Here is a 25,321-nt window from a genome sequence, read left to right on the forward strand (position 1 = left end):
AACACTATTTGCTTATGTCTAATTATTTTCCTCCCAGAAATTTCAAATAGCTCTCGTCACAGAAGTTTCTGATTCCCTCAAATTCATGTATAATTACAGGCTGAAAGCAATCCACAAACAACATTTACTCACACCGACGAGTAAAATACATCGTTCTCGACAATAAAAACGACATTGTAAATTTTAACAATGCAAGATTACAACAACAGAGAGGATGAAGTCATCCCTTTCATCAGATTAAGCTGAAATAGGATGGCCAAAATCACAGCCTCTTCTCCTCCCTCCCTTAGCAATCAGATAAAGGTAGCTTAGCAAAGATAAATAATCCTTATGATCAACACCAAGAAGTTTGGTTAAAAATGGAATCTGCTTGGTCTTGCCTTTGTCATTCTGTTGACTCCGAATGGCTCATCATTCTCTATCCTTTTCGCGTTCCTGTACGCTGAAAATCCGGTAGCGTAGACTATAACTAGAATGATCAACACTACAATGTTAATCACCGAGACCTTCCTCCAGCTATGTTTGATGCTAGCAAGAACCCCTGCCTTGCAAGAGTCACATTGGTAGCACAGCTCATGTTGATCGTTGCTCCACCTAGTACAGTCGAGATCGTTGACGATCATCCCTGGTACAGCATTCCACAATGTCTCGTTCACGTAGGTGAAGCCGCATGACGCTGGTGGCTTACAGCATCCAGACTGCATCATCAAACAATAAATCCTTGAACTAGTAAATACTCCGTGAATAGAGTTAGCTCATGGTGTTTTCTTCTATGTCTTATGTGAAGAAGTCTGAAGATATTGGAGTAAATTGAACTACCATTCAAACAGCAACAAAGAGTTCTCAACTTGTCTTAACTTGCATCACAATCCAGTTCTTTTTGTTAATCAATCTTGCATCACAAAGTAAGGCTTGCCATTACTTTCTTTTCTGGCTTTTACTACTCCATCTTCTAACTTGATTTCAATCTAATCTAGCATACATGTAGGTGAGATGGAATTTTCTGTTTGAATATATTACTGCTGAATGATTCCAAAAGTATTTTTTAAAGAAGCAATTTCATGTAGATGGGCAAGGTGAGGAAATCAACAGAATAAACTACATATATTTATCATGTAAATAAACACAAATGGAAGTAGACCCATTTGAAGATATAAAAAAAAATCAAATCTTTTACCTCCCCTGCTCATAAAAATCCAATCTTTTCCCCATAAATTGCACAAAGAAGTAAAGATCACAACCAAACCCACCTCAATGGGGGAGAGATTCCTCTGGTAGAACAAATCCGCCGACTCCGGCACGAGCACTCCATTGGTTGGATCCCTGACATACCGACCCATCCCACCACAAGCATGGGCATCACGAAGACAAGCACTGATCTTATCCCAGTATCCAGGGTCGGATACCTTACGCTTTAGCCACCCAGAGTAATCCGAGAGCTGGTATTCGAGGAAGGACCGGTTCATCACAACCTCACCGTGGCCGCGGTCGGTGACGGCGAAGGCGAAGACGACGAAGAATAAGAGAGCGGCGATGACGAAGAACATGGCGAACAAGTAGAGCCGGAGGAGCCAAGTAAGGCGATAGCACGAGCCAGCGAAGCCCATGAGGGAGATCACCATGACGGAGATCCCGAGTATGATAACAGGCCATTGTAGGAACCGGAGGCATTCCGTTGAGTTAGCGCGCGAGCTGAGCCATATCCCGCCTCCGAGGAGAGGGATGGACAGGAGGAAGGTGATAAAGTTGGCTATTCCGATGAGGCTATTGCTTCCCCTCATTTGTGTTTGGATGACTTATTCCGGACTTATTCTAGCAATCGAGAATAATGCCGGGATAAGTCTCTCTGCTGTCTAGAAGTAGAGAGGGAAGTGGGAGGAGAGTGGTGGAGTGATTTAAGGTTGGGTGTTGGCTTTCGGCGAAATCCACTCGAGAAAGTGGGGGCGAGGTGGGACCCGAGATTCGACTGGCAGGTGAGATTTTGTTGCATTTTTGAGTTACCTCAAGTCAACACCTAAATTAATTAACAAGTATCTAGTACTTTTTTTAAGTACTATATAACTATGCTTATTTATTCATATCATAAGTTTTGTATACATATACTTGCATTGCATGCAAGAGATGTTATATTGAAATAAGTTATTATAGTGTTTTTTTTAATAAACTAGTATAATCTACATCTGAGTCTAATATTTTTCTCCAATTTACCCAATTATGATATTATAAATTCTGTATTTTATCTGCATTTTCTTTCATTAATATATTAATAATTTTTTGTTTATAATAAAGCAGTATATGTTTTTGTTGAGGCTACGAGTAGTAAGTAGATAATTGTCATGTCCAAAATATACCTCTTTAATATTAAGTTTGGAGGATGAACTATTTAGGTAAATAATTTTTTAAGTATTGCCTATTTTGGTTAAAACTCTTATACTAAGTTTGGAGAGTGAACTATCTTAAATGGATCACTATTTCGTATGCGCTATAGCCTATATTGTAAACTTTTAAGTTAGGTTTTTCTTAAAAATAGTCTTTGCTGTGCTATTAAAAGTCAATCAAAATTATAAATTAATTTTTTAGTATAAAATAAAACATTATTATATTAGATATATTTAATAAAAAAGATTAGTGAGTTCAAATTATTAAATTTTATCGACATAATTCTCATTTAACATCCTAACGTTATTTTGATTAATTAATATCGATCAAATTCTTAAGATAATCTTATCATTATTTTTCTCCTTTTTGCCCCCCTCTGAAAAATACAAGAGTAGTTTAGATATTTATAAATTATTTTATATATTATAATAAAATATTATGTTATTCGTACCGTTTAAATTAACGAAGAGTGTTAAATAAGAATTATAAGAAAAAATTAGGAGTCAGATTATAAAAATCTCAAATACAAAGTATAAATTATAAAATAGATAAAATATAATATGATTCATAAAATTCTCAAAAATATAATAAAAATTAGTTGTTTAGTTTTTTTTTTGGTCTATCTATTTCTGACGTGGCACCGTCCAAAAACTAAACCACCGGAGTGGACCAGATAACCACATGGTCGGTGAGAAAACTAGCACGCTATTACTTATACGAGAAATAATTAATAATAATAATAACAATAATTTGGGCGAGCACGTGACCTCCCGTGTCCGGCGCCGAAGGCCGCGTCCGGACCCCACGTGGAGAAATCCCAATCGACCATTTGACCCCTTCTTTCTATCGTAATAATTTATTCAATCTACGATAAAAATAACGCTCACAAAGGCAGGGGTTGGTACGTGGCTAAGATCCTAGACGCGTGTCAACAGGGGCGGTTAGTACCTCGCCACGTACTACCGCCCGTGAATAAGATCCTAAAATGAAGCCAAGTAACCCAACAATAGAGCGTAAGGATTAGCGAGTCGTGAGGAAGAAGAGCATAATAGCTTCACAAAGAGAGAGAGTGAGAGAAGGAGATGGGTTCTGCAACGTTCGTGGAGGTCATCTTGGCCATTTTCTTGCCACCCCTGGGAGTCTTCCTGCGCTACGGATGTGGTGTAAGTCCTCTCGCACTAAAACTACGCATCTTGGAGGTTTCACTCCAGTTTGATTTATTCACATCTTGGTTTTAATTAATATATGCAGGTGGAATTTTGGATCGATTTGCTGCTGACGATATTGGGTTATATACCTGGAATAATATATGCCTTGTATGTATTAGTAGGTTGATGAGAGATTAATGTAATGGTGTTTGTTTTATGGTGTTTTAATAAAATATATTTTGTAGGTTAATTATTTTCTCTTTGAATAGTTATCTTTAGAATGGAGTGGAATAAGACGCTTATTGGGCCTTATCTGGCCCAATAATATTTTGTTTGGGCCGAATGGCCTTCCGGAATCCAGCTCCAGGTTTACTCTCTGCAAATAAAATTATTTGAGGTCCGAGTTAATTAAAGCATTGCCATCTAAATCCAAAAGAGTTAATGAGAAAAGTTCCACCGGCCATCACCACCGTCCAATCGATCAGATCACGCTTAAAAATGAGCGCTCTAAGGCGATGAGTTCCTCCTCTCCCACCGCTCGGACGAAAATTTGAACCCCGCGCTAGAATCACCGCCCATATAAGAATAACGCCTCTCACCTCTTCCACCAATCGTATGAACGTAATATTGGATCTGGATTTATCATACCCGGATCCGATCAAGAGGAACATAAATCTTAAAAATAAATGTTATTTACACTTGACCCTCTTAATTATAGGCTATTTTCCACAATTTGATCCCTTAATCATTAAAAACTAATTATCACACTACTCTATTATAAACTAGTCTTATTTTAAATTCTAGTTTTTATCTTAATATATAAGCGCATTTAAATTTTAATTATAGTTGTATTGATTTAATCAGAATATCATTAAAAGAATATAAATCGTACTACAAAGTACCTTTAAAATCCTTTTTTTTTATATCCTAAATTAAAAATTTTAACCATTTCTTTTTTGTTTCACGCTTATTTTCTCTTAAATCTAAACGATCCTATATAAATATCACTACCATGATAACCATAAAAAATTTAGCAATATCAATTTATCATTTTGAAAAGTTTAGGGGGTTAAGAGAAAATAAATAAATAATAAAACAAGAGGTGAAAGTTAAAATAATTTTTATCCGAGAGGTCAGGATGTAATTAAACCTATCATAAGGTCAAACGGATCCGAGTACAATTTTACTTATCCGACCCGGCAGAAACTTCGTCGTATCTCTCCTCATCCGAGAGCGGTACCCTTACCTAAAGTTACCATATCTCACCTCAGTAATCTATCGACCTTTCCATTTCTTTTAGATCCAACGCTTTCGACTCACTCAGCATTAATAAGCTACGGGGGGGAAAAAAGATCCAGGTACGCTCTCGGGCTCCAAGAGAATTCTAGGGTTTTTTCTTCATCTTCTCCTCCATTCTTTTAGTACGATTTTCTTTTTCTAGGGTTTCTAGTCGCAAACTAGTTTTCTCTACGGTTTCTACTCTCTAGGGTTTATTCGGCCTATGTCTTCGGATCCTTTCTATGATGCGGCTCCGGTGTCCGCCTCCCGTGGACTCGACCTTAATTTCACAGCCTCCGGTGCTGCCGTTGAGGCTCAGGAGATCGTGTCCGAAACCCTAGCGGAGAATTATGTCGATTTGGGTATGGTTGGTTCGGAAGCGGAGTCCAATCAAAGGAAGGAATTTGACACGATTCCTGGAGAAGAAGGCGATGTTGATGAGGAGAAGAAGGTTGAGAGCTTGGGGAAAGTGGCGAAGAGAAGAGGTAGGCCGAGGAAGAAACCTCTTTTAGTTGAAACTACTCACCGTCAAAGTTGCTCCTTGCCATTTCAAGACGAGGGTAAGGTTGAGCAAGGTGAGGACTTGGGGAAAGTGGCGAAGAGAAGAGGTAGGCCAAAGAAGAAATCGTTTTTAGTTGACAGTACTCACAGTGACAGTTACTCCTCGCCGTTTCAAGGCGAGAGTAAAGTTGAGAAAGATGAGAGCTTGGGGAAGGTGGCGAAGAGAAGAGGTAGGCCAAAGAAGAAATCACTTTTAGTTGATAGTACTCACAGCGACAGTTATTCCTCGCCATTTCAAGACGAGAATAAAGTTGAGAAAGACGAGGACTCGGGGAAGGTGTTGAAGAGAAGAGGTAGGCCAAAGAAGCAGCCTCATCTGCCAGAGTACAGTTACCTGCATAGCTACTTCTCGCCGTTCCAAGATGAGAACAAAGGTAGATTTTCTGTCACGGATTTAGTCTGGGGTAAGGTTAAGAGCCATCCTTGGTGGCCTGGCCAAATCTTTCATCCTTCATGTGCATCAGAGATGGCATCGACCCATGAGAAGAAGGATCATTTCTTAGTTGCATATTTTGGGGACAAGACCTTTGCTTGGAATGATGAGTCACTGTTGAAGCCGTTCCAGATGAACTTCTCGCAGATGGAGAAGCAGAGCAGTGTGGAGGCATTTGTTTTGGCTGTTGATGCATCTTTGGTGGAGGTCACAAGGCGTGTGGAGTTGGCAATGGCGTCCGATGCTGTCGATACTCTAAAAGACCAAAAGGTTGAGAATGCAGGGCTCCGGGAAGGGACAAAAGTTGCTGCTGTTGATAATTCTTTTATTGCCAACTCTTTTCAGCCTGAGAAGTTCCTTGAGTATATCCTAGGGTTAGCTCAGCTGCCAACTGAAGGTGTCGATAGGTTGGAGCTTGTGATAGCTAAAGCTCAGTTGACGGCATTTAATCGCTCAAAGGGTTATCCTGATCCTACTGAGTTTGTCATGGGTGAAGGAATGGGAAAAAATGTCGGGATTTCACGTGCTAAAAGGAAAAGATCTGGTAAAAGTGATGTTGATTACCTAGAGTCCCCAGAGACAGAAACTTCTCATTCAGCTTCTGAAAATGAAAGGTCAAGGCATATAGGGAGCTCATCCAAAGATGGTAGAAAGAAGAGGAGACTGTCTGATCTGACGGACAAGAGAGATGTTCCTCATTCTGTAGATGGTGGCAGAAGTGGGTCTAGAGTACGAGCTTCTTCACGTTTATCAGGCAGGAAATGTAAGGTCTACGACTCTGATTCTGATTCCAGTGGGAATAAGAAGAAATCATTTGATATCTTAGGACGTAAGAAGTTGCCCGCAACTCTCACATCTAATGGTGAAGCATCTCAAAAGAGACCTCGGGGGAGACCTAGAAAAAATGCTATTGCTGATGATCCTCATACTTTTTTGGTTACTAAAATGGACTATTCTTCCCCTAGTGAGATGCTATCACAACTATGTTTATCTGCAACTGACCCTACAAATAATTACAGTTTTCTCTCTACAATAGTTAGCTTTTTCACTAAATACAAGGACTCTTCTGCATCTGGTTGTTCTGATGATAAGGAGCTTTTGGAGATTATAGGAGGTAGAAATGGTAAAAGGAGATCAGCCAACTCAGAGCTGGACTATCCAGAAGTGTCCCCAACTAGTCACATGAAAGATTCCTATTGGTCCGATATTGTTGTCAGTGAGAGTGCTGAAGAAGAATCAGTATCCAGAGGTCAAAAAAGGAAACGAGGATCTCATATTAAGGGGGAAAAGAAGAACGAGGAGGGTCTGAAGGAGTCTTTGGTTCTTCACTCGGTCCCTGTATTGGGCACAGCACAAGAATTACAAGTTGATATTGAGCATGAAATGGAAGCTGATTCTTCGGCAAACAATTTGACAGAAAAAGTTGAAGTGTGCACACCAACTTCTCTCATTTTGCATTTTAATGACTCAGAAGCCCTACCATCTGAAAGTGATCTCATCAAGTTCTTTAGTCGTTATGGACCCCTTAGGAAAGCAGAAACAGAAATTCTGAAAGAAGCAAGTGATGCTAGAGTTGTTTTCAACAGGCGTGCTGATGCAGAGGTAGCATTCAGTAGTGCAGGAAAGTTCAGCATTTTTGGTCGAGCTCTTGTCAGCTATCGTCTTAACTACTCGCAGACAACCCCAAAAGCTTCTTCAGAATTGCAGGACAACAAAGAGGTTAAACCCATTGAAGGTGGCAATCCAAATGCTCCAGGTAATTGTATCCCGTCATTTTGGTTGCTTCTTATTACTATTGGGTGCTGGTATATAGCTTTTGTTTATTTTGTTCGCACTCTTATCCATGCCGTTCCTTTGTAGTTCAAGAAAATGCATCTGGGTCTGATGCCATGCACATTGAAGAGCTAGGAAATGGATTATCACTGTGAGCCTTCTTGGGTAAGGAGCACAAATTGTTAGGGCCATTTTCAGGCGATCTTGTCTAACTGTTGAATTTGGTTAGAAAAGCATGAGGATCATATCATCTTCAATGTATCTTTACCTTTTCATTTGTGTACAGGGCAAGGCCATAGATTTCATATGATCTAGGAGCACTGTTTGCTTTAGAGCAATATAAAGGACTGTTGTATAAATTAGGTAAGCTGATGTTCCACTTATAATTGCTTTTGCTGACAGCCCTGTAATGAGATTCCATTTTAATCTATGGTTCTGGTCGTGGAAGATCTGCACTTTTAATGATTTGAAATCTAGTTGATTAAGTTGAAGGAATCTTTTAAGCTGGTGCTAGATTTGGAAATAGTCAAAACTATGTTCCTTATGGATACATGCGGTTATTTACTGTAGATGGTGCTCAGTCTGAAGATTTGGAGTGTTGTTGAACAGGCTTCTACAAATATTAGCATACATATGTTAAGAACATTAATTAAGTTTGCAGGTGTTATTACTTGCTGCTTAAGCATGCGTATTTGTTTTTCCTATTGCTTCTATTTTATTTTTACCAGTTTCATATCTTTCAGTTTAGCGTTTTCATGCATTAACTTAGTAATCTCTAGAGTTTCCTTGCAGCATTCTATTATGCGAAGTGCTAATATGATTCATATTTTGTGCTTCAGGATGAAAGCTTTTCCATTTGCCACCATATAGAAAATTTTAGAAGATGATAATTTCTTTCCGTTTCGTTCTATAGATGCTTATGTTATGCCCATGAGCTATATGAGGTAATACTGCTAACTTTGCTGATGAATTCTCCATTGATCGATCTACTTTCAAATGACGTATATGTAATGGGACTGACCTGTTTATTTGATTGGCTGTATTAAATATTCAGCATACTGTCGCATTATGTTGATTGGTTTGGGCTATTGGGCTTGATTCATTGCCCTCTCTCCCTCTTTTATTAAGTAAAAAATAAATAGAAATTTGAATAGATTAATGTTATCAGGATACAATTTTGAATCAGATTAACTCAGGTAATATAAGCAAGATTTATACTTCTTACCTCTTGCATTTAACTCCAAATGTAGTTGGTATTTTAAAGTTGCTAGCTTTCACAGCTAGTCTGCATGTGGACAAACACTTAGAATCTAATGATGTGGCATGGCAACCACACAGTGAGCTCCACATTGCAATTAAACAACTACTCCCTTATTAGAGTAGCACAGCTAGCCTAATGATACTTCCCATTAGAGTCCAGCCCTAGTGTGCATTGTCTAAAAGGTCATGTCCATCACAAGGTAAGTACCAGAGAGAATAAGAGATACCCTAATATGATAACCCAAATTGCCAATGGATTTGTGTAGGTAGTAGTACATTTCAAGGTCCCTCCACCACCACTGTTGTTGTTGATAGTACAGCAAGTCTGCATGGTGGACAACTAATAAGTGTTGTGTTGAGCACTACTATTATTAGCATCTGCATTTGCTCATGTATTTGAAGCTGGCGTTCGTTGCATGACAATGGCATATGTTTGATTTCTTGCATTGCAGCAAGTTGCAAGGAAGCAAAGACCAAAGCCAGCAGTGAGTGCTGGTAGTACAGAATGTGGGAGACTCCATTTATAAAAGACTTGACCCCTCTGCAAGTTGCACATCTCCACTGTTTTGCCGTTGCTTTAGTTGTGGGAATAAGAAACAGTGGAGGTGATGACATTTTATGTTTACAAAACTAGAGCTCTTATTTATCTTTTACGGCACATAAATCTTTTTAACTATGTAAAACTTCATAAATTATATGAACGTCAAGTGATCAGTTTCAGATATTAAGAATATAATAGTTATTTAATTAAATCAAATGTTAGCAATTTCAATTGGGGATCCAAGACGGAACAAAAGGACATAATCCATTCATTCACCTGAATTTGGAGGAGTTCATTATTACTACGATAGCCATCATCCGTAGGGCTTTAAAAGAAAAATAATGATAATAAAAACAAAAGAATTTGGAGGGAGTTCGTTAAGAGGAGTATGATAGAGAAGCACCTCCTCAAGCTTAAACGCATGGAGAAGAATGACAGATGCCATTGGGTGGCCATCATTTCATGTCTGCCTTCCAGCACACATCCATGAGCTCACCCACGAGGTAGCCAGGTTGCTTGGGATATATAAATCCCTAAACACTTAAACCCATAAACTTGAATTAAGAGCATAATATTTCATTTTTTTTCTTTCCAGAATCTGCATTAAAGTAAGAGAAAAAACAAAACTAACCAACTTGGGTTAGGCTAAACTTGTTCCCAGTTGTTCCTCTCTCTCCCTTATTATTCAGTTTAAAAGGGTCTTTTTTTAAAAAAAATTCTAAAATTCAACTGAGTTCCTGGATTTTTGGGTGTGAGAGTTTAGCTACACACACAGTAAAAAGAAAGAAAGAAAAAGAAAAAGAAAATATTAATTTATAGTATCTCCATTAGTGATTCACTGAGTCAGCTCACCTAAGACTAGGACTTCTCTCGTCAAGGATATTGGCTTCACAGTGATTCTCCTGCTTGCAATGAAAAGATAGAATGTTAATTAAACACAATGTTTATTTGTTAGGAAAAGCTTGATTTGCTCTTTTATCTTCTTTTTTTAACCTTCGAACATGCAGCTATTACCTCCCTCCCTCTCTCTCTCTCTCTCTGACCTTCATTATATTTTTTTCCCCCATGGCCAGCTCACGTCTCAGAGTTTCCAGCTAACTCCCAGCCCATGCATTGGTCCTCGTTCTCTCCCCATCTCCTTCTTTCCCCCTCTCAGTCAAACCTTACAACCTGACCACTCTCTCTCTCTAGAACTTTGTTGCAGTACAGTTGCCCACGTTACAGCCACTAAGAAGAAGAAGAAGGCGAGAGAGAGAGAGAGAGAGAGAGAGAGAGAGAGATCATGTGGCCCACTTGAGCTTAGCTGGTGGGATTTGGCTCTTTATTTGCTGCGGGACATAAGGGAAGTAGTTGTCTTTATGTTGTTGGATAATGTTTGCATCATGCTAATCCTTCACCTCTCCACGCTGTAATTTTATTATATATATATATACATATATGTATACATGTTTGAAGGTTTTGGAGCTTTGGGTTGTTGTCATGATATAATGCGTTATATTATTGCTTATAATTATTTACTTATTTGTTTATGTTGTGGAAAGAATACCGTTACGGTGTTTCTGTTGGAATTGGAGGACCTTCGCTTTTGGTGGTAGTTTGCACGAGAGTTTTAATAAAGGTTTTAAGTGGTCCAGGATTTGTTAGTAAAAACCTCATCTTAGAATACGATGAGATGAGATGGATAAAAGTATTAATAATTGATTTCCCCCTGGTAGTAAATAGATCATAAGAGAGAGGTTCTTCAAATTTTACGTTCTCTTCTTAAAATTTTATTCGTTCTTTCTTTATCACTTTTAAAATTTAGAGACAGTTAATGGGTCATGCAAAGCCATGCCTGAGGACCTGAAAAAGAGTAAACTAAAAAGTTAATACTAAAGCAATTCGCTTTCACTAAATTAACCCTTTAAATATCCACCGTCAAAATTCGAACTTTATTTATTACAGCATGATGCAACTACCACGAATTAAGAAAGAATAAATTGATTAATTCCCAATTAAGGATTAGTTAGTTCCAAGGATCTCCCAGGCTATTTGGGTTAGATAACGAGCCAAAATAGTCAGCACGCAAGTTTATAAATTAAAATTTAGCTTTGATACTAGATGACGACTAATAATATATATAATATATTTATTAGATGCCGCATCTAAATTTTTACACGAATTACAGTTTAGTAAAGGCTGATCTTATGTAGGTCAATTATATGTTATTCGTATTAGATTATTTTACTGGGTGGCATTTTAAAATAATAATAATAATAATCCTCGGCAATTTTATATGAGATAGGGTATTTTTGATAAATAATTCCGTCCCAAGAAAATTAAAAATTAAAAGTAAAAGAAAAACGTTTATTGTAAATAATTGATATCAAAGAGATGCATCCGTTTCCTGTTACAGTCTCAGCAACGGCGTAACAAGAAGAAGAGCATGTTGATGCCCCCCACACCCCTCCACCTTCTCTACCCTCTCATCTCCTCTATAAAACCCTCCTCTCCCTCCGATCTCTAAAAACTCTTGCGCATTCCGCCGGAAGCGAATCACGAGGTAGGGAACCGATCGACTTTGCTGTGATTCCGGGATGGGGCAGCAGTTCGGCGACACAACGCTCACCAAGGTCTTCGTCGGGGGGTTGGCCTGGGAGACGCAGAAGGAAGCCCTCCGAGACCACTTCGACAAGTACGGCGAGATCCTGGAAGCCGTCATCATCTCCGACAAGATCACCGGCCGATCCAAGGGCTACGGATTTGTGAGAGCTCTTCCTCCTCCTCCTCCTCCTCCCGTCGGATTGCTTCTTCGTCTTTTCTGGGTTTTGATGGGATTTTTCTTTTTTGGGGATGCAGGTGACGTTCAAGGAGGCGGAGGCGGCGAAGAAGGCGTGCGAGGACGCCACGCCGGTGATCAATGGGCGCCGCGCTAACTGCAATCTCGCTTCGCTCGGCGCCAAGACCAGGCCCCGCGGCTCGCCGCCTGCCACGCCGGCTCCTAATCCGGCGCCGCTCACCGCTTCTCACCAACAAGGTTCTACTTCTACCCCCTGGTTTGCTTTTTATTACAATAAGTGACATCCTTCCTTCCTTCTCCATAACCAACAACTAACCTCCCATTTTATTTTTCACTACAGTTTTACCGTACAAAATATTCACCTTTAGAAAATTAGATATTTTATGGAGAGAATTTCTATATGCAATATACTGGCTTCTCATAAATTAGTAAAAAAAAAACCTTTCAAATCTCTCTTTTGTTATTTCTTATTATTATTTTATTAATAAATTATCACATATCTCACATTGAACTAAAATTTTATGATCTTTATATCCTTATTTAAAATAAAAGATATAAAAATGAAATTATATTATAGAGATTTTTTTTCCTTTTATCTTTATGTTAACTGTTTCAGAATGTCAAAGATTTCTAATAATTTATAGGGGGTTTTAGTGTACTTAAGAAAAAAGTTTTAAAGATGTATATAAAATTTACGATAGTTAAAGAGATCTATATAAAATCTATAAAATAAATATCTTACTCGTAAATTGCATTTATGGAATATTCATATATGGCCTATTTATTATGTGTTTTATCGTAAATGTACTTCGAAAATTAAAACCGACAAATAAAATTTAAAATAAATGAATTTTTGTTAAAGGGATAGCCGTTGGATCGAGAGGGGTCTCATCAGGACCACCGGCCCCGTGGTACTACCACCCCTCTGGAGCGCCGCCACCGCCGCCGTCGCCGTCGCCGTTCCAACACCACCACTACCAGGGTGTGCTCCCCTTCTACGCCGCCGCCTACGGGTATGTAATCCATCTGTGTGTGTGTGTGTGTGTCTCTCTCTCTCTCTCTCTCTCTCTCTCTCTCTCTCTCTCTACCTCTCTTATCGGATCAGATCCTTTTTTTCCTTCTTATTCGATCCGATTACGATGAGTCCAAATGGGTACGGTCCGACGGTCCCACATAACGCACATGCCATGACTCGGTCGCTGCCACGTGGACCCATTGTTTCCTGCGACCTGGGACCCACAACACCCTGTAACTCTGTAATTGTTCGGTGTTCGTGGTGGAGCACGTGACCTCTGCAAGGGAAAAGAAAAATATATAATCATTTTAGTTATAGGCTAAACCACTCTAATTGCTCATATAAGTAGGTGCCTAACTAATATCTCTTTGTCTTTTTAGGTACTCTCCCACTTACATGACGGATGTGGGCTACAATGCAGTAAGTTTTCAGAACCATATAATAGTGATTAAATTTGTCTTTTAGGGGAGCCGAGATGGAACTTAGATAAAGTCTATGAAGATTTAGAGTGTCACTCACAAAGTTCACAAGATGCTTAGTTTTGCGAATCAAGCATCTAAGTTTTCCCTTTACTTTCTTATTATGAAAGGGAGTTATTAAGGATTTACATTCTAATGGTTTTGTTCGACTGTTTTGGATACTTTGTGATGGTTCCTATAAGGTTTACTAATGAAGCCGAGCCTTCGGACATTTGTTGGGGGTAAAAAAAAGCATTTGTGCTAATGACCTATCTTTAATAGGATAATTTGTTTCTTTTTAGACATGGAACCTTAATGATTTGATGAATACTCCTTCTGTGGGGCTGTGATGCATTGTAATAGTTGCTCATGAGGAATGGCAGATACTGATGTAGTTGTATTAAATATGAAAGCAGAAGCTGAGCCACTCTGCAGGAGGAGGGTCATATCTGCAAGGGCAGCAGTTCTCTTACCCAGCTCAAGGAGGAGTGATTGCTCCAAATGCAATGCTGCCTATGTATCCCTTCTATCACTATCATCACCATCAGTCTCAGGGCATGGGTCTCCCTGCTCACTTCTTCCCTCCTACAACCGGCACTGCCATGGCTGCCATTCCAACCATCATCTCCAAACCTTCTGCAATTCCTCCTTCCACAGGTACCACATTAATGCTCACTTATCAACTTATGTGTTGTTTGCTGCGATGTGTTTGAAAATACTGGGTTAACATGCATTTTTGAATAACCGTTTATTTTATAGGTCCAATAAAATTGTCTCAAAGTGTCAATCAAGAGTGTTAAATTTAGTGGATGTTAAAACATTTTCTTTTTTTCAACTTTCTATAATAAGGGAAGAGTATTACATATGTTTTTCTTACAATATTTCGGAGAATGTTATTAATTTTATATTATATATTGCTTGTACAAATACAACATTTTGAAATACAAATGGCCTCTCAAGCTTTTAGAGATGATGGTAAGCTGAATTGGTTGTGTCTAGGGCCTCTAAGCTTATGTTGTTTTAATAGAAGAAAGATGTGGATGATAAGGTCTGACGAGATTTGAACTCATGATCACTAGCTCAGTTTCAAAACATTTTGTTGCTAATTTGCAAACAGTTTGCTTGGCAGTGGAACAGGTGACTGGCTGCAGCTGAAATGGTTCAAGAAAAGGAGGCGGCGTATTCTGTTAACAAAGCAGCATGCACATGAAGATCGAGTTCTGCCATTTATTTGATCAGCCTATTGAATTCTTTCATTCTCTCTAACCTGCATTACCATGATGCACATCTGTAACAAAATTGTATCGCATCGGCTCGTTTACCAACGTATTTCATGGTAAACTTTTCATGGCTGTAGTTGAACAGGTTCATAGAACTTGTGTCACCTGAAATAATATTTATCTACTTCTACTACTGCTACTACTACAGTCTACTGCTTCCTTCTCTGATCAAATTTATCACTCGTCAAGGACATTCTTATGTTGTTCAAAGTTTGATCACATTATGTAGTTTGTACTGTAACCAAGTTTAAAGTAAAGAGATTTTTTTTTGGGGGGCCAATATACAGTTTGATTATTTTTAATAGATAATGAGCTATAAAACTAATTATAAGCTAGACAAATAAAAATCTTATTGGAGTGTATAAATCGGACAACTGAATTATTTCTCTCACCAAAAAAAAAAAAAACGTAATGAGCTCAAATTATATATATACGATGCTTAAGTAAAAAATAAAAAATAAAAAATTGACCTCAATTGACATTGGGGTAATTGAATCTACGACCTTTATTATCGGCTAGATTGACTAGTGCTTGAACTCATCAGTTAAAGGTGTTTGCCATTCTAAATACTCCTGGCTCTTTGCAGCTGCTGAGTCTTTCATTCCACTAAAACTAAAATTAGCTAGATATTGGCATTTTTTATATGATTACATGACAGTGTTGAGCGTTGAATTCTTCCATATTTTCCGAGTTAGGTTCAAACACTTCGTTCTATCCTTGTGATGGAGATTCCAGAGGGAAAAAGAAACACATGGCTTTGACTTCTTCAAAATTTGCAAAATAGCCAGGCCATCCATGACCACAACAACAACCTAACCTTCTCCCTAATCTTGATAGCAAAATACGACAGTGATGGCAATATGAAGGTTGAGCTGGCAGTATCCAACAATGTTAGCAAACCAAACACACTAAATTTATTGAACTACTAACTACAAGTAAGAAGAAAGTTTGACTAATAAACTTATAAATTAGGTAGATGGCAACTTCATTGTGTTAACTTGTTCATTGATGGAGCAAAGATGGGGGTGGCAATGCCGTAAATAAAAGGTTAAAGATGAGGTAAACGACACGTGGTCGTCCTTCACACCGCATTTCACGGTCACGTTGACCTCATCTACTCCCCGCCGACCTCGTCCCTCCCACGCCGCCCGCGGTTCCCTGAGATCGCCGTTGACTTTTCTTCCCTTCGACCACCTTGAACCGGGCTTAGCAAGAAAGCCCAAAAATAAATTTACAAAGCAAAGAATATATATATATATATATAACTAATTTTTACACAAGTGGGAAACAAATTTGTCATAAATTCGTAGACTAATCATAAATTAAAATTGGGCTATATTATAGGCTAAAAAAACTTAATAATAAAAATAAAAAAGTAAGTAAATAATGATTTGGGTCTTATTCCGGTCCGGTCTAACCAAAGTAGCGGCTTATGGAGGAATATTTAGGTCCGATTTGGACCCAGCCCTCTCTCTCTCTCTCTCTCTCTCTTTAACCCTCCATTTCTCCCCCTCTCCCATTTTCCCCGCCCAGATCTCGCAGTCTCCTCCCCCGCAACCTCAGATCCGTTCCTCTTCCCTCCTTGGGATATCATCCCCAGACCCTAACCCTAACACCAAATCCCTATTTTTACCCATACCTCTCTTTAGATCCAATCTCATATATATAGAACCTCCGCTCCGGATCACTCACAGATCGACGAGAATCGGGGAGTGATCGGAGGAGGAAGAGAGATGAGCGGCAAGGGGTCCTCGTCGCCGGGGGCGGCGAGCGGCCGGTTCTTCACGGTGGGTCTGGTCACGGCCTGGTACTCCTCCAACATCGGCGTCCTCCTCCTCAACAAGTACTTGCTCTCCAACTACGGATTCAAGTATCCGATCTTCCTCACCATGTGCCACATGACGGCGTGCTCCCTCCTCAGCTACGCGGCCATCGCCTGGCTCAAGATCGTCCCGATGCAGACCATCAGATCTCGGGTCCAGTTCTTTAAGATTGCGGCGCTTAGCCTCGTCTTTTGCGGCTCCGTCGTCAGTGGGAACATCTCGCTCCGGTACCTCCCGGTGTCGTTCAACCAGGCCGTCGGCGCCACTACGCCGTTCTTTACCGCCGTGTTCGCTTACCTCATGACCGTCAAGCGTGAGGCGTGGATTACGTACGTTACGCTTGTCCCGGTCGTCACCGGCGTCATCATCGCCAGCGGGGTAAGGATTTTCTGCTGGTTACTGCTGCAAATTTTTTATTTAAGACATTTTATATGAGATAGAATTGCCGAATGGATATCAGATGTTGAGATTTTAATGGCCATTGTGAAGTGATGAAATTTGCGTGCTTCTCTGATTGAGATGAATCTGATAATTGAAATCATGTATGGGTCTTGGAATCCATCAATTACACGGACGGTTATTTTTGGTTGTCTCCAATTGAGGGATTTGTGATTAAATAGGGAACTTTGGCTAGAAAATTGCATCTTAGGTCTTCCTATATTTTCCTGCATATTTCTGTAAGAGTTGATCTTGGATATTGGGAGCTTCTATTGATGATGGAAAGAATGGATTAGTTGATCTATCACGCAGTGGAACATTTTCCAGTGTATATTTGTGCTCTTTTCACTATACTGCAGATTTTGCAAATTCTCACACTTGTCATCAGGGTGTCTAGGTATTCGTATTCCACTAAAACTTCCTGTCACATGGTGGTTTTCTGCTCAACTAAGATTGAGAAAAGATATATAGCTAATTTAGATCGGAGAACATGGTTCTTTAATTTCTAGAACATCAATGAGCTACGGGATTGGTGCATATAATGACGTAACTATGATCTAGCCAATTCACATAAAACAATTCTGTTGGTTACTGTTCTCAATAAAATTATTGAAGGGTAATTGTGAGATTGGTTCAGGGAGATAATTCTGAAGCTTTAAAAAAAAAAGATGTTCACAATTTTCCCACAGGATAGTGGTGCTACTTTCATTCTGATTGTTGTTGAACAATTGAGTTTAGCTAGGTGGTGCTTGGAACAGCTGTTTCTAGATAGATTACATTTTAATGGTCTTCTCAAGTTTATGCACGATGACAATTCTTGTAAACTTTATCTTCCGACTGATTTTTTTTTTCTTTCAGAATTTTCTTTGAAATCTTTTACAAATTTAAATGCTGATATTGCTGGTCATGACTGAAAACAAATTAACCAACAGCCATCTCATGGTATGTATTACAGGGAGAGCCGAGTTTCCATTTGTTTGGTTTTATAATGTGCATTGGTGCAACTGCTGCAAGGGCACTCAAAACAGTGTTGCAAGGGATTCTGCTGTCTTCTGAGGGGTAATGCATTTCTCTGCTTTATGTATTCATCTGTCTCTTAAACTTGTTCTTTCTGCATCAAAATCAGAACTTTTTATTGGTTGTAAATTTAAGTATATTTTTCCTAGATATTACATTGATGCTCATATCTGAACTTTTATACGTGGATGTTGATATTGATGCTGTTGTTTACAGGGAAAAGCTTAATTCTATGAATCTCCTACTATATATGGCTCCAATAGCTGTAGTTCTTTTACTTCCTGCGACAATCATTATGGAGGACAATGTGGTTGGCATCACGCTATCACTTGCTAGAGAAGACTTTAGAATTATTTGGTACCTGTTGTTCAATTCTTGCTTGGCATACTTTGTGAATTTGACCAATTTCTTGGTCACTAATCACACCAGTGCACTGACTCTTCAGGTATGACCTGCTAGATATTCTTTCTTCTTTTTTTCTGTCTCAGACACCTATGGTTCTGTTTTTTCTATATGACTCGGTGGAATCTGAATGTGGAATTAATTTTAATTAATGACCTGGAAAATAGTGAATGTCTGCTTGCCTTGGTATTAGTGCCTTCCTTTTCAGATGTGATTGTAATTCTGTGCCACTGAAACATAGAGCCTTCATTCATGACTAATCCAGTAGTCCACATTCTATATTGATATTAGGGCCGCAAGAAAAGAAAGCATGAAACCTAATTTTGTTTCACATTTGCCTCAATGTAGACCGTGGTAATTAAAATAACAGAATGAAATATCTGTGGATGAAAAAGGAGAGTACAAGTATTTACTGGGATTAATTGTAGAACCTAGAGTAGAATGGCATAGATGTAATGAAAACGGAAGACAATAATAGCTATATAACTTCTATTAGAGGCAGAAATTAGCGCTTTCACCTCATTTTGAATAACCTTACGGTATTTAGCTAGAAGTTGGAAGATGTGGATGGTGTTGTGCAGAGATTTCTAAGAGTGCAAATCATGCTCCAATCGATATTAGGACAAAAAACTACAGAATGTGGGAATATATGGAACCCGTAGATAACAAGGATTATCTAGGATCAGATATCAACTCTGTGAGAACTCATTTTGAGAGTTGTGGCTGCCGTCAAACTGTCTTTCGCAACAGCAATTTCAAAATTTTCCTGTTCATAAAAGAGTGAATAATGAGTAATATGACAGTGAATTTATCCCGTCCCTTTTGTATTAAACCGAAGCATATATATTTACATGTGTTTATGTATTTATATTTTATGTATGTCATTTTGTACATTGAATCTGTTATCATTTATAATCTTGTATTCTGTATCCGGTACCTGTGTACTGAATAATTAGTCAGATATGCTCGATGTTCATATTTGGAAAAGCTCTGCATTCTTTCTTTGGATCCGATTGTTTCTTACTTTCTTTCATGCGTAAAATACTCTATCTGAAATGCTATTCCTTTTTCCTTTTCTTAGTACGATGGTTGCTCTGTTCTTAGCTGATGTTCCATTATTATATTCTTGGGTTCAACTAAATACTAGTAGTAGTAGTAGTAGTAGTACTACACTTCATCATGCAATTATTTTCTCTGATACCTATTGAGTTCTATCTTGCAAAGTGCTAAATTGCAGTAATTTAATTTGTTCTCTGTGGTTTTCACCAGGTTCTGGGAAATGCGAAAGGCGCCGTGGCAGTGGTTGTTTCAATTCTTATATTCAGGAACCCAGTATCTGTGACAGGAATGCTAGGCTATGCCCTCACAGTCACTGGTGTTATTCTTTACAGTGAAGCTAAGAAGCGCAACAAATGAACAACACTTGTAGTAGGAATGTGAAGAGTAAATACGATCTCTCTCTCTCTCTCTCTCACACACACACCATGGGTGCCGAAGCTTTTGAAGCCGGACATTTGTTATCCTGTTCATGCTTGCGATGCAACCACACCCTATTCTTTTGATGGAACCTTCAGTTGGATTCTGTCTGTATCCACGTTGGTCAGCTAGTAAAGATACAAAGTCTCAATAAATCAATCGATATCCTTTTTATTTTCCTTCTTGGGGGCCCTCAGGAATCATTTTCAACCCCCCTCTAAGAGACAAATTATCACAATATTATTTTTATTATTTTTTGTTAGAGAACCTTGTATTGTTTCTATGCTTAATTTACACAATCTTCTATATTAACGTTCATTTATACTGAGTGCTCTGCCTTGTTCTCATTCTGTTAGTCTCGTCTTGTCTTGTCCATTGTTGGATCTATTTACAGGAAATTTTTTAAATAACACCTTATTTATAGCAGTTTTATCCAGACACGATATATAAGAGTACTGCCCTCTAAATGAAATTCTGAGAGGGAAACAGTACGTACTGGATGGAACCATCATTGCAGAGAGGGTACAATTCAGAAGGAAAAAAGAAGAAGGATACTTCTGGCCAAATATTTTGAAAACAGAGGCCTCCCTTCGTACTCAAACTTGTCCAATTATTAACAAGCTATCACATCCTTATACTACTTACACTACCCACCTTCAACTCGAGTACTATGTCCTAGATTTTCACATTACTGGAGGTTATGATCCATGGCCTACTTCTACTCTATCATGCATGTCATGTGCTCTCTTTCATACATGGAGGAAGATGCTACCATAAACATGCAGAGCATACCATCTATTATTCATTCTCTCTAACTCGTTCTACTATGTAGTCCTTAAGAGGCCCTAGGTCTGGCGCATTCTGGTGCATGACACATGGAAGTCTTAAAGATGTGCACATGTGGCATGTGAATCCTGACACGTGCAATTCATGCAAGTGGGTTGTGCATGCACATGCTCATATTCCCTTGCACCATCCATATACCTTTTGATCATGTCATCCATAGAGAATATATATATATATATATATACGCACACCCCTCAATCTTAAGTTGGATTTTGTTTCTAGCACATAATATGTGATGCTAAGTCTGCTTAGATCCAGTCTCACACTTCATGCATGCTTATAGTTAATAGGACTAGTATAATATTTGATGCTACTGTTGCTCTCTCTCTCTCTCTCTCTCTCTCTCTCTCTCTCTCTCTCTCTCTCTCTCTCGGGCTAAAGATCTTATCGAGTGGCAATCATGAAGAGAAGAGAATTTATTGGAAACCACACTGCTGCTGCCCACTGGAATCTTTCAAATTCCTGAAAAACAATTCCATCTGCAGTGCTCAAAGCACTAGAAACTAACACCTCTTAATTATTCCTTTACCAAATTAAACATGAACTTGGAGCATGCAGGAGTTCTCTTCTTACCCATTCCCTACTTGGTTAGGAAACAAATCTCAATGTTCCATTAAGTATACAATTACCAAATCACCACTCACAAAGAAAGGTCACGAAAAAAAAATTGAAAATTTAACTTGAGAAAAACTAGAAAATACCACCTTGCAAGAAGCACCATTTGATTGTCTACTACTACCTCTAAATCAGAGAGTTGTTGATGAGACCATGCCAAGAAGGATGAGGAGGAGGAGCAACACCTTTCCAGTAGTCTCTTGCTGAGTCCATAGCCATGTTATTGCCATCTCCACCGAGCTGCCACTGGAGACCCATCAAGCGGTTGCTCTCCCCTAGTCCATCCAAATCCTTGTAAGATCCATGTGGACTTGTTATAGTAGTATTAGTAGTAACTACTGTAGTAGTTGCACCATCAAATCCACCATTAAAAGGCATCACCACATCTCCCCCATGACCAATACCATCCTCCACCACTTGAACACTACTACCATTGCAACCAATCCCATAGAAGCTATGCAAATCATTCTGGTTGCAACCGGTGGTGTAATCAACAAACCCACTTCTAAGAACATCAAGAAACCCAGGACTTGTTTGGATATAGCCAAGGTCAGAACTGGGACTAGGGTTTAAATTTCCAAGAAGAAAACCATTTGTTGGTTGCTTGTGGAGGTTTGCAAAGGCTAGGGTTAGGTCACTTGGGTCATAAGCAAGATGATGAGATGGCATCATAAGGCTTGGGAGCTGTGGATTGGAGTCTTGTGGCCTCTTACAGGAAGAAGAAGAGGATGAAGAAGGAGAAGAAGAAGAGGAGGGAGAGGAGGAGGATGAGTACTTCTTGTTCTTCCTGCATCCACCCCCAATTGGAACATTCCTTAGAGAACCACCTTTGGTCCAGTACCTTCTGCAACCCTTGCAATAGTACCTGGGCTGGGAGAGGCTGTAGTTGTTGTAGTAGCAAAACTTGGTGTTGGTGGACTCACACCTGGGGCACTTTGGGGACTGCTCTGGATGGGGTTTGATCACCTTCCTCTCCTGCTGCTGTGACTTTGCGCAACCAACCAAGATTTCTTCTAGTGGAAGATTAGCCATAGCCTGTGAGAAATTCAATTTTGAAACAAAACAGTGTAATTCTACCATGCATATATGTACTGAAAGAGAGGAAAAAAAGAAGAAGACACTTTTAGCCAAGTTCTAGCTAGCTAGTACGTCTTCTTCTTCTAGTATTAACACAACAAGAAAAGAATTCTTCCATGGTTCTACTCAGAAACCGTGAGATCTATATATCACACTGCAAACTTGTCTCTCTCTGCAAACAACAATCAAGAAGTATATGATAAATAAAAAAATTCACAGACTTCCAAACACCCAAGATCGACAGTCCATAAAAGCTAAAAAGAAAAGAGCTCTCCATTCAAAGTAAACAACACTCTCGAAGATGTAAGATGTCTTCTTGCTAGCTCTAACGTAATTTAATTACCTGGTGATGTGCATTAGAGATCTCCATCCATGCAAAACAAACCACCCAGCTCCGAGAATTCTCTCTCTCTCTCTCTCTCTCTCTCTCTCTCTCTCGTTTGCGGAGCCTCTCAAAGGAGGATAGAAGTGAGCACCAGCACCACCTCCTCCTCTCTCTCCCCCATCTAAAATTATAACAAGAAGGAGAAGATTAAGAAAGAAGAAGAAGCTAGAGAGAGAGAGAGAGGGAATGATTACAATCCGTACGAGGCGATCGATGCGTTGGGCCTCGGAAAGCAGAGACGAGCATGGAAAATTCGAGCAATCTGGCGAGTGGATTCATGGAGGAGTGGGTCGAGCGGGCCCCACAAACTTGGCGTGCGCGCTTTTGGGATGCGATTAATCGCCGCCCCGTCGTCTCAAACAATAAGCCGGCCGTTACAAGTAACGGCGATATATGATTGCGTAATAAACCTCATGCTTACGTGGCCCCACTCCTCCTAGCCGTCTGATCAAAGTTCCCTTCTTTATCTTCCTACACGTTATTTTCTTCCTCTCTCTCTTTTTTTTTTGCACATACACCCTCCAAATTTTGTATTTTTGTGAAGACTAATGCTATGCTTATGAACACTTTACAAGCATTATTAAGATATGGTATGGTCAGGATGATGCCCTTCACAAGTGACGGACCAAAATAGGCTATATTCTAAATTTTATTCATCAAAATAATATTAATTGCCCTTCAAATTTATTTGTCTAAAAACTTTAGTTTTATAAAATAAATTAAATATATATATATATATATTTATCTTAGTAGTTAGTATTTCTTTCTAGAAAAGATCTATTGTTGCTTTGCAATTAAAATCTTACGGAGGGCATGAACGTAAAAACGTTATGGATATTATAAATTAGAAAAAAGTTTTATGAATTATTTGCATTAGTAGTAGTGCATCGTGATGTTGACCGGTCAAAGGTGTGAGGGGTTGTCGGTTAAAGCGAGGGCTTTCTGCAGTTGGTGAAGGATGACAGGTGAGAGAGTTTCGAGTACACCCCCCCTCTCGCTTTCTTAAATTCTTACTCATTAACCCCTACATAATAGCTTTATTATACCTTTCTAATATTTTTTAATTCTAACAGTGATGACCTCATAATAACTTGTTGAGTGCTCGTGAATCTCTAGCTCAACTACTTTATTTTCTAATTAGATAATTAGCTTAATTATCTTCGTCTAGTGGATACGTCTCTGTTCGGGCTGGGCCCCACAGTTTTGGGTGGTGGCCCGGGGCCCACGTGGCGGCTTTCCATCGCTGGGAGTGGGAATATCTAAACGTTCGAGGAGGAAATTATAAAATAGTGAAATTTGTTATCAGACACCTTCACTTTTCCATTATTTTCCTTTCCGGTGCCTACTGTATTTTTTTTTTCTCCTTTTATACTTTCTTTTAATATATATATCTTATCGACCTATTTTTATATATCAAATTATAAGAACATAAAAATAATTATTTCTGAAATAATCTAAAATTAATATAACCCTTTAAATAGGAGGAGAAGATAACATAGTAAATAAATGGGTCCCCCCTAGATGTCGGTTTCTAAGTAAGTTCTGACCGTATCTATCAGTTGGAGCGAGGAAGGGGAAGATGTCGGAAGGCACGTGAGGGAGGACGTCATCGGGAGGTTTTGGTAGGACCAATCACGTGACGTATTCGCAAAATAACGGCCGATATTTTGATAAGAGTAACGGACTTTGTTTCGGGTGCCACAACGTAGGTATATATAGCTCACACGTCACCTACTTTATTTTATATCCTCTGCTCAATGCTCCTAGCCTAACTAAATCCGAACATTTCTCACACTCTTCGAGATTTTTTTTTTTTTTTTTTTGACAATATAATATGGCACAAATAAAAATTATTTAGTTGAGAGAAGTGAAATATTAAAATAGTTTTAAATTAGCATATATACCCTTAAAATTGATATTTGAATATATATTCTCTATTTTTTTTTACATAGATATCTTCGTGGTTATTTTTTAATAAATATTATAAGTCCTAATAATTTTGTAGATAAATGTATAAAAACTAAAGTAAGAATATCTTTTTATCTTTTTATAACTCTTAAGAAGCATACATGCAAAAACGAGTGGTTTAAGGGATATATATATATATATATATATATACTTTAGGGGATATATACATATAAATATTGAGCCCTATTAGACCCTAGTGAGTGAGCATTGGCCCAATAAAAAGCAAATGAATGAATGTATTTTGACAGAGATTTTTTTTTTCCTTTCACTTTAATGTTTTTGACCGTGGTATTGAAAATTTTCAGGAGCAACAAATAATGGTTAATTATGGAATTAAAAAAAAATCAATCAAGTATCGTTCTTCCCTAG

The 25,321-nt window shown here is 38.7% G+C and overlaps 6 protein-coding genes across 15 annotated transcripts; 4 read left to right on the forward strand and 2 right to left on the reverse strand.

Annotated features, from left to right (window-relative positions):
- Positions 1 to 40: 40 nt before the first annotated feature.
- Positions 41 to 1,903, reverse strand: LOC140790878 (tetraspanin-3-like). Its single transcript, XM_073141188.1, has 2 exons — positions 1,251 to 1,903; positions 41 to 698 (listed from the first exon to the last, which is right to left on the reverse strand). The coding sequence occupies exons 1-2, from the start codon at positions 1,779 to 1,781 to the stop codon at positions 354 to 356; spliced, it is 876 nt and encodes a 291-aa protein (XP_072997289.1). The 5' UTR covers positions 1,782 to 1,903; the 3' UTR covers positions 41 to 353.
- Positions 1,904 to 3,397: 1,494 nt separating this feature from the next.
- LOC140791080 (low temperature-induced protein lt101.2-like) lies at positions 3,398 to 3,777 on the forward strand. Its single transcript, XM_073141467.1, has 2 exons — positions 3,398 to 3,542; positions 3,631 to 3,777. Exons 1-2 carry the CDS (start codon positions 3,462 to 3,464, stop codon positions 3,712 to 3,714), a joined length of 165 nt encoding a protein of 54 aa, XP_072997568.1. The 5' UTR covers positions 3,398 to 3,461; the 3' UTR covers positions 3,715 to 3,777.
- A 1,054-nt stretch (positions 3,778 to 4,831) lies between these two features.
- On the forward strand, positions 4,832 to 9,589 carry LOC140790848 (PWWP domain-containing protein 5-like). 6 transcript variants are annotated; one of them, XR_012109456.1, is made up of 5 exons: positions 4,848 to 7,555; positions 7,660 to 7,737; positions 7,859 to 7,935; positions 8,412 to 8,516; positions 9,285 to 9,589. XR_012109456.1 is itself a non-coding variant. In XM_073141140.1 (3 exons), exons 2-3 carry the CDS (start codon positions 5,029 to 5,031, stop codon positions 7,725 to 7,727), a joined length of 2,595 nt encoding a protein of 864 aa, XP_072997241.1. In that variant the 5' UTR covers positions 4,832 to 4,885; positions 4,969 to 5,028; the 3' UTR covers positions 7,728 to 8,034. The 6 variants fall into 6 exon arrangements, 3 of the variants coding, with proteins under 3 accessions (XP_072997241.1, XP_072997242.1, XP_072997243.1); XR_012109457.1 differs by lacking the exon at positions 8,412 to 8,516; XM_073141140.1 differs by lacking the exons at positions 8,412 to 8,516; positions 9,285 to 9,589 and having other exon boundaries at positions 4,832 to 4,885; positions 4,969 to 7,555; positions 7,660 to 8,034.
- Positions 9,590 to 11,757: 2,168 nt separating this feature from the next.
- LOC140790125 (probable RNA-binding protein ARP1) lies at positions 11,758 to 15,038 on the forward strand. Of its 3 annotated transcripts, none has more exons than XM_073140057.1 (6): positions 11,758 to 12,117; positions 12,212 to 12,389; positions 13,015 to 13,165; positions 13,548 to 13,587; positions 14,042 to 14,282; positions 14,743 to 15,038. In XM_073140057.1, the coding sequence occupies exons 1-6, from the start codon at positions 11,950 to 11,952 to the stop codon at positions 14,778 to 14,780; spliced, it is 816 nt and encodes a 271-aa protein (XP_072996158.1). In that variant the 5' UTR covers positions 11,758 to 11,949; the 3' UTR covers positions 14,781 to 15,038. The 3 variants fall into 3 exon arrangements, with proteins under 3 accessions (XP_072996158.1, XP_072996161.1, XP_072996160.1); XM_073140060.1 differs by having other exon boundaries at positions 14,755 to 15,038; XM_073140059.1 differs by having other exon boundaries at positions 11,831 to 12,117; positions 13,021 to 13,165.
- Positions 15,039 to 16,320: 1,282 nt separating this feature from the next.
- On the forward strand, positions 16,321 to 20,389 carry LOC140791371 (probable sugar phosphate/phosphate translocator At5g05820). The gene is made up of 4 exons (XM_073141911.1): positions 16,321 to 17,106; positions 18,122 to 18,225; positions 18,400 to 18,628; positions 19,855 to 20,389. Exons 1-4 carry the CDS (start codon positions 16,639 to 16,641, stop codon positions 19,999 to 20,001), a joined length of 948 nt encoding a protein of 315 aa, XP_072998012.1. The 5' UTR covers positions 16,321 to 16,638; the 3' UTR covers positions 20,002 to 20,389.
- A 1,015-nt stretch (positions 20,390 to 21,404) lies between these two features.
- LOC140790727 (dof zinc finger protein DOF5.3-like) lies at positions 21,405 to 23,319 on the reverse strand. Of its 3 annotated transcripts, XM_073140938.1 has the most exons (3): positions 23,188 to 23,319; positions 22,943 to 23,105; positions 21,405 to 22,557 (listed from the first exon to the last, which is right to left on the reverse strand). In XM_073140938.1, the coding sequence occupies exons 2-3, from the start codon at positions 22,967 to 22,969 to the stop codon at positions 21,649 to 21,651; spliced, it is 936 nt and encodes a 311-aa protein (XP_072997039.1). In that variant the 5' UTR covers positions 22,970 to 23,105; positions 23,188 to 23,319; the 3' UTR covers positions 21,405 to 21,648. The 3 variants fall into 3 exon arrangements, with proteins under 3 accessions (XP_072997039.1, XP_072997041.1, XP_072997040.1); XM_073140940.1 differs by lacking the exon at positions 23,188 to 23,319 and having other exon boundaries at positions 22,943 to 23,122; XM_073140939.1 differs by lacking the exon at positions 23,188 to 23,319 and having other exon boundaries at positions 21,405 to 22,771; positions 22,943 to 23,085.
- Between the last annotated feature and the right edge of the window lie 2,002 nt (positions 23,320 to 25,321).

The sequence above is a fragment of the Typha latifolia genome, chromosome 6 (assembly GCF_019914945.1).
Source record: "Typha latifolia isolate L0001 chromosome 6, TyphaL0001v2, whole genome shotgun sequence".
Lineage (NCBI taxonomy): Eukaryota > Viridiplantae > Streptophyta > Magnoliopsida > Poales > Typhaceae > Typha > Typha latifolia.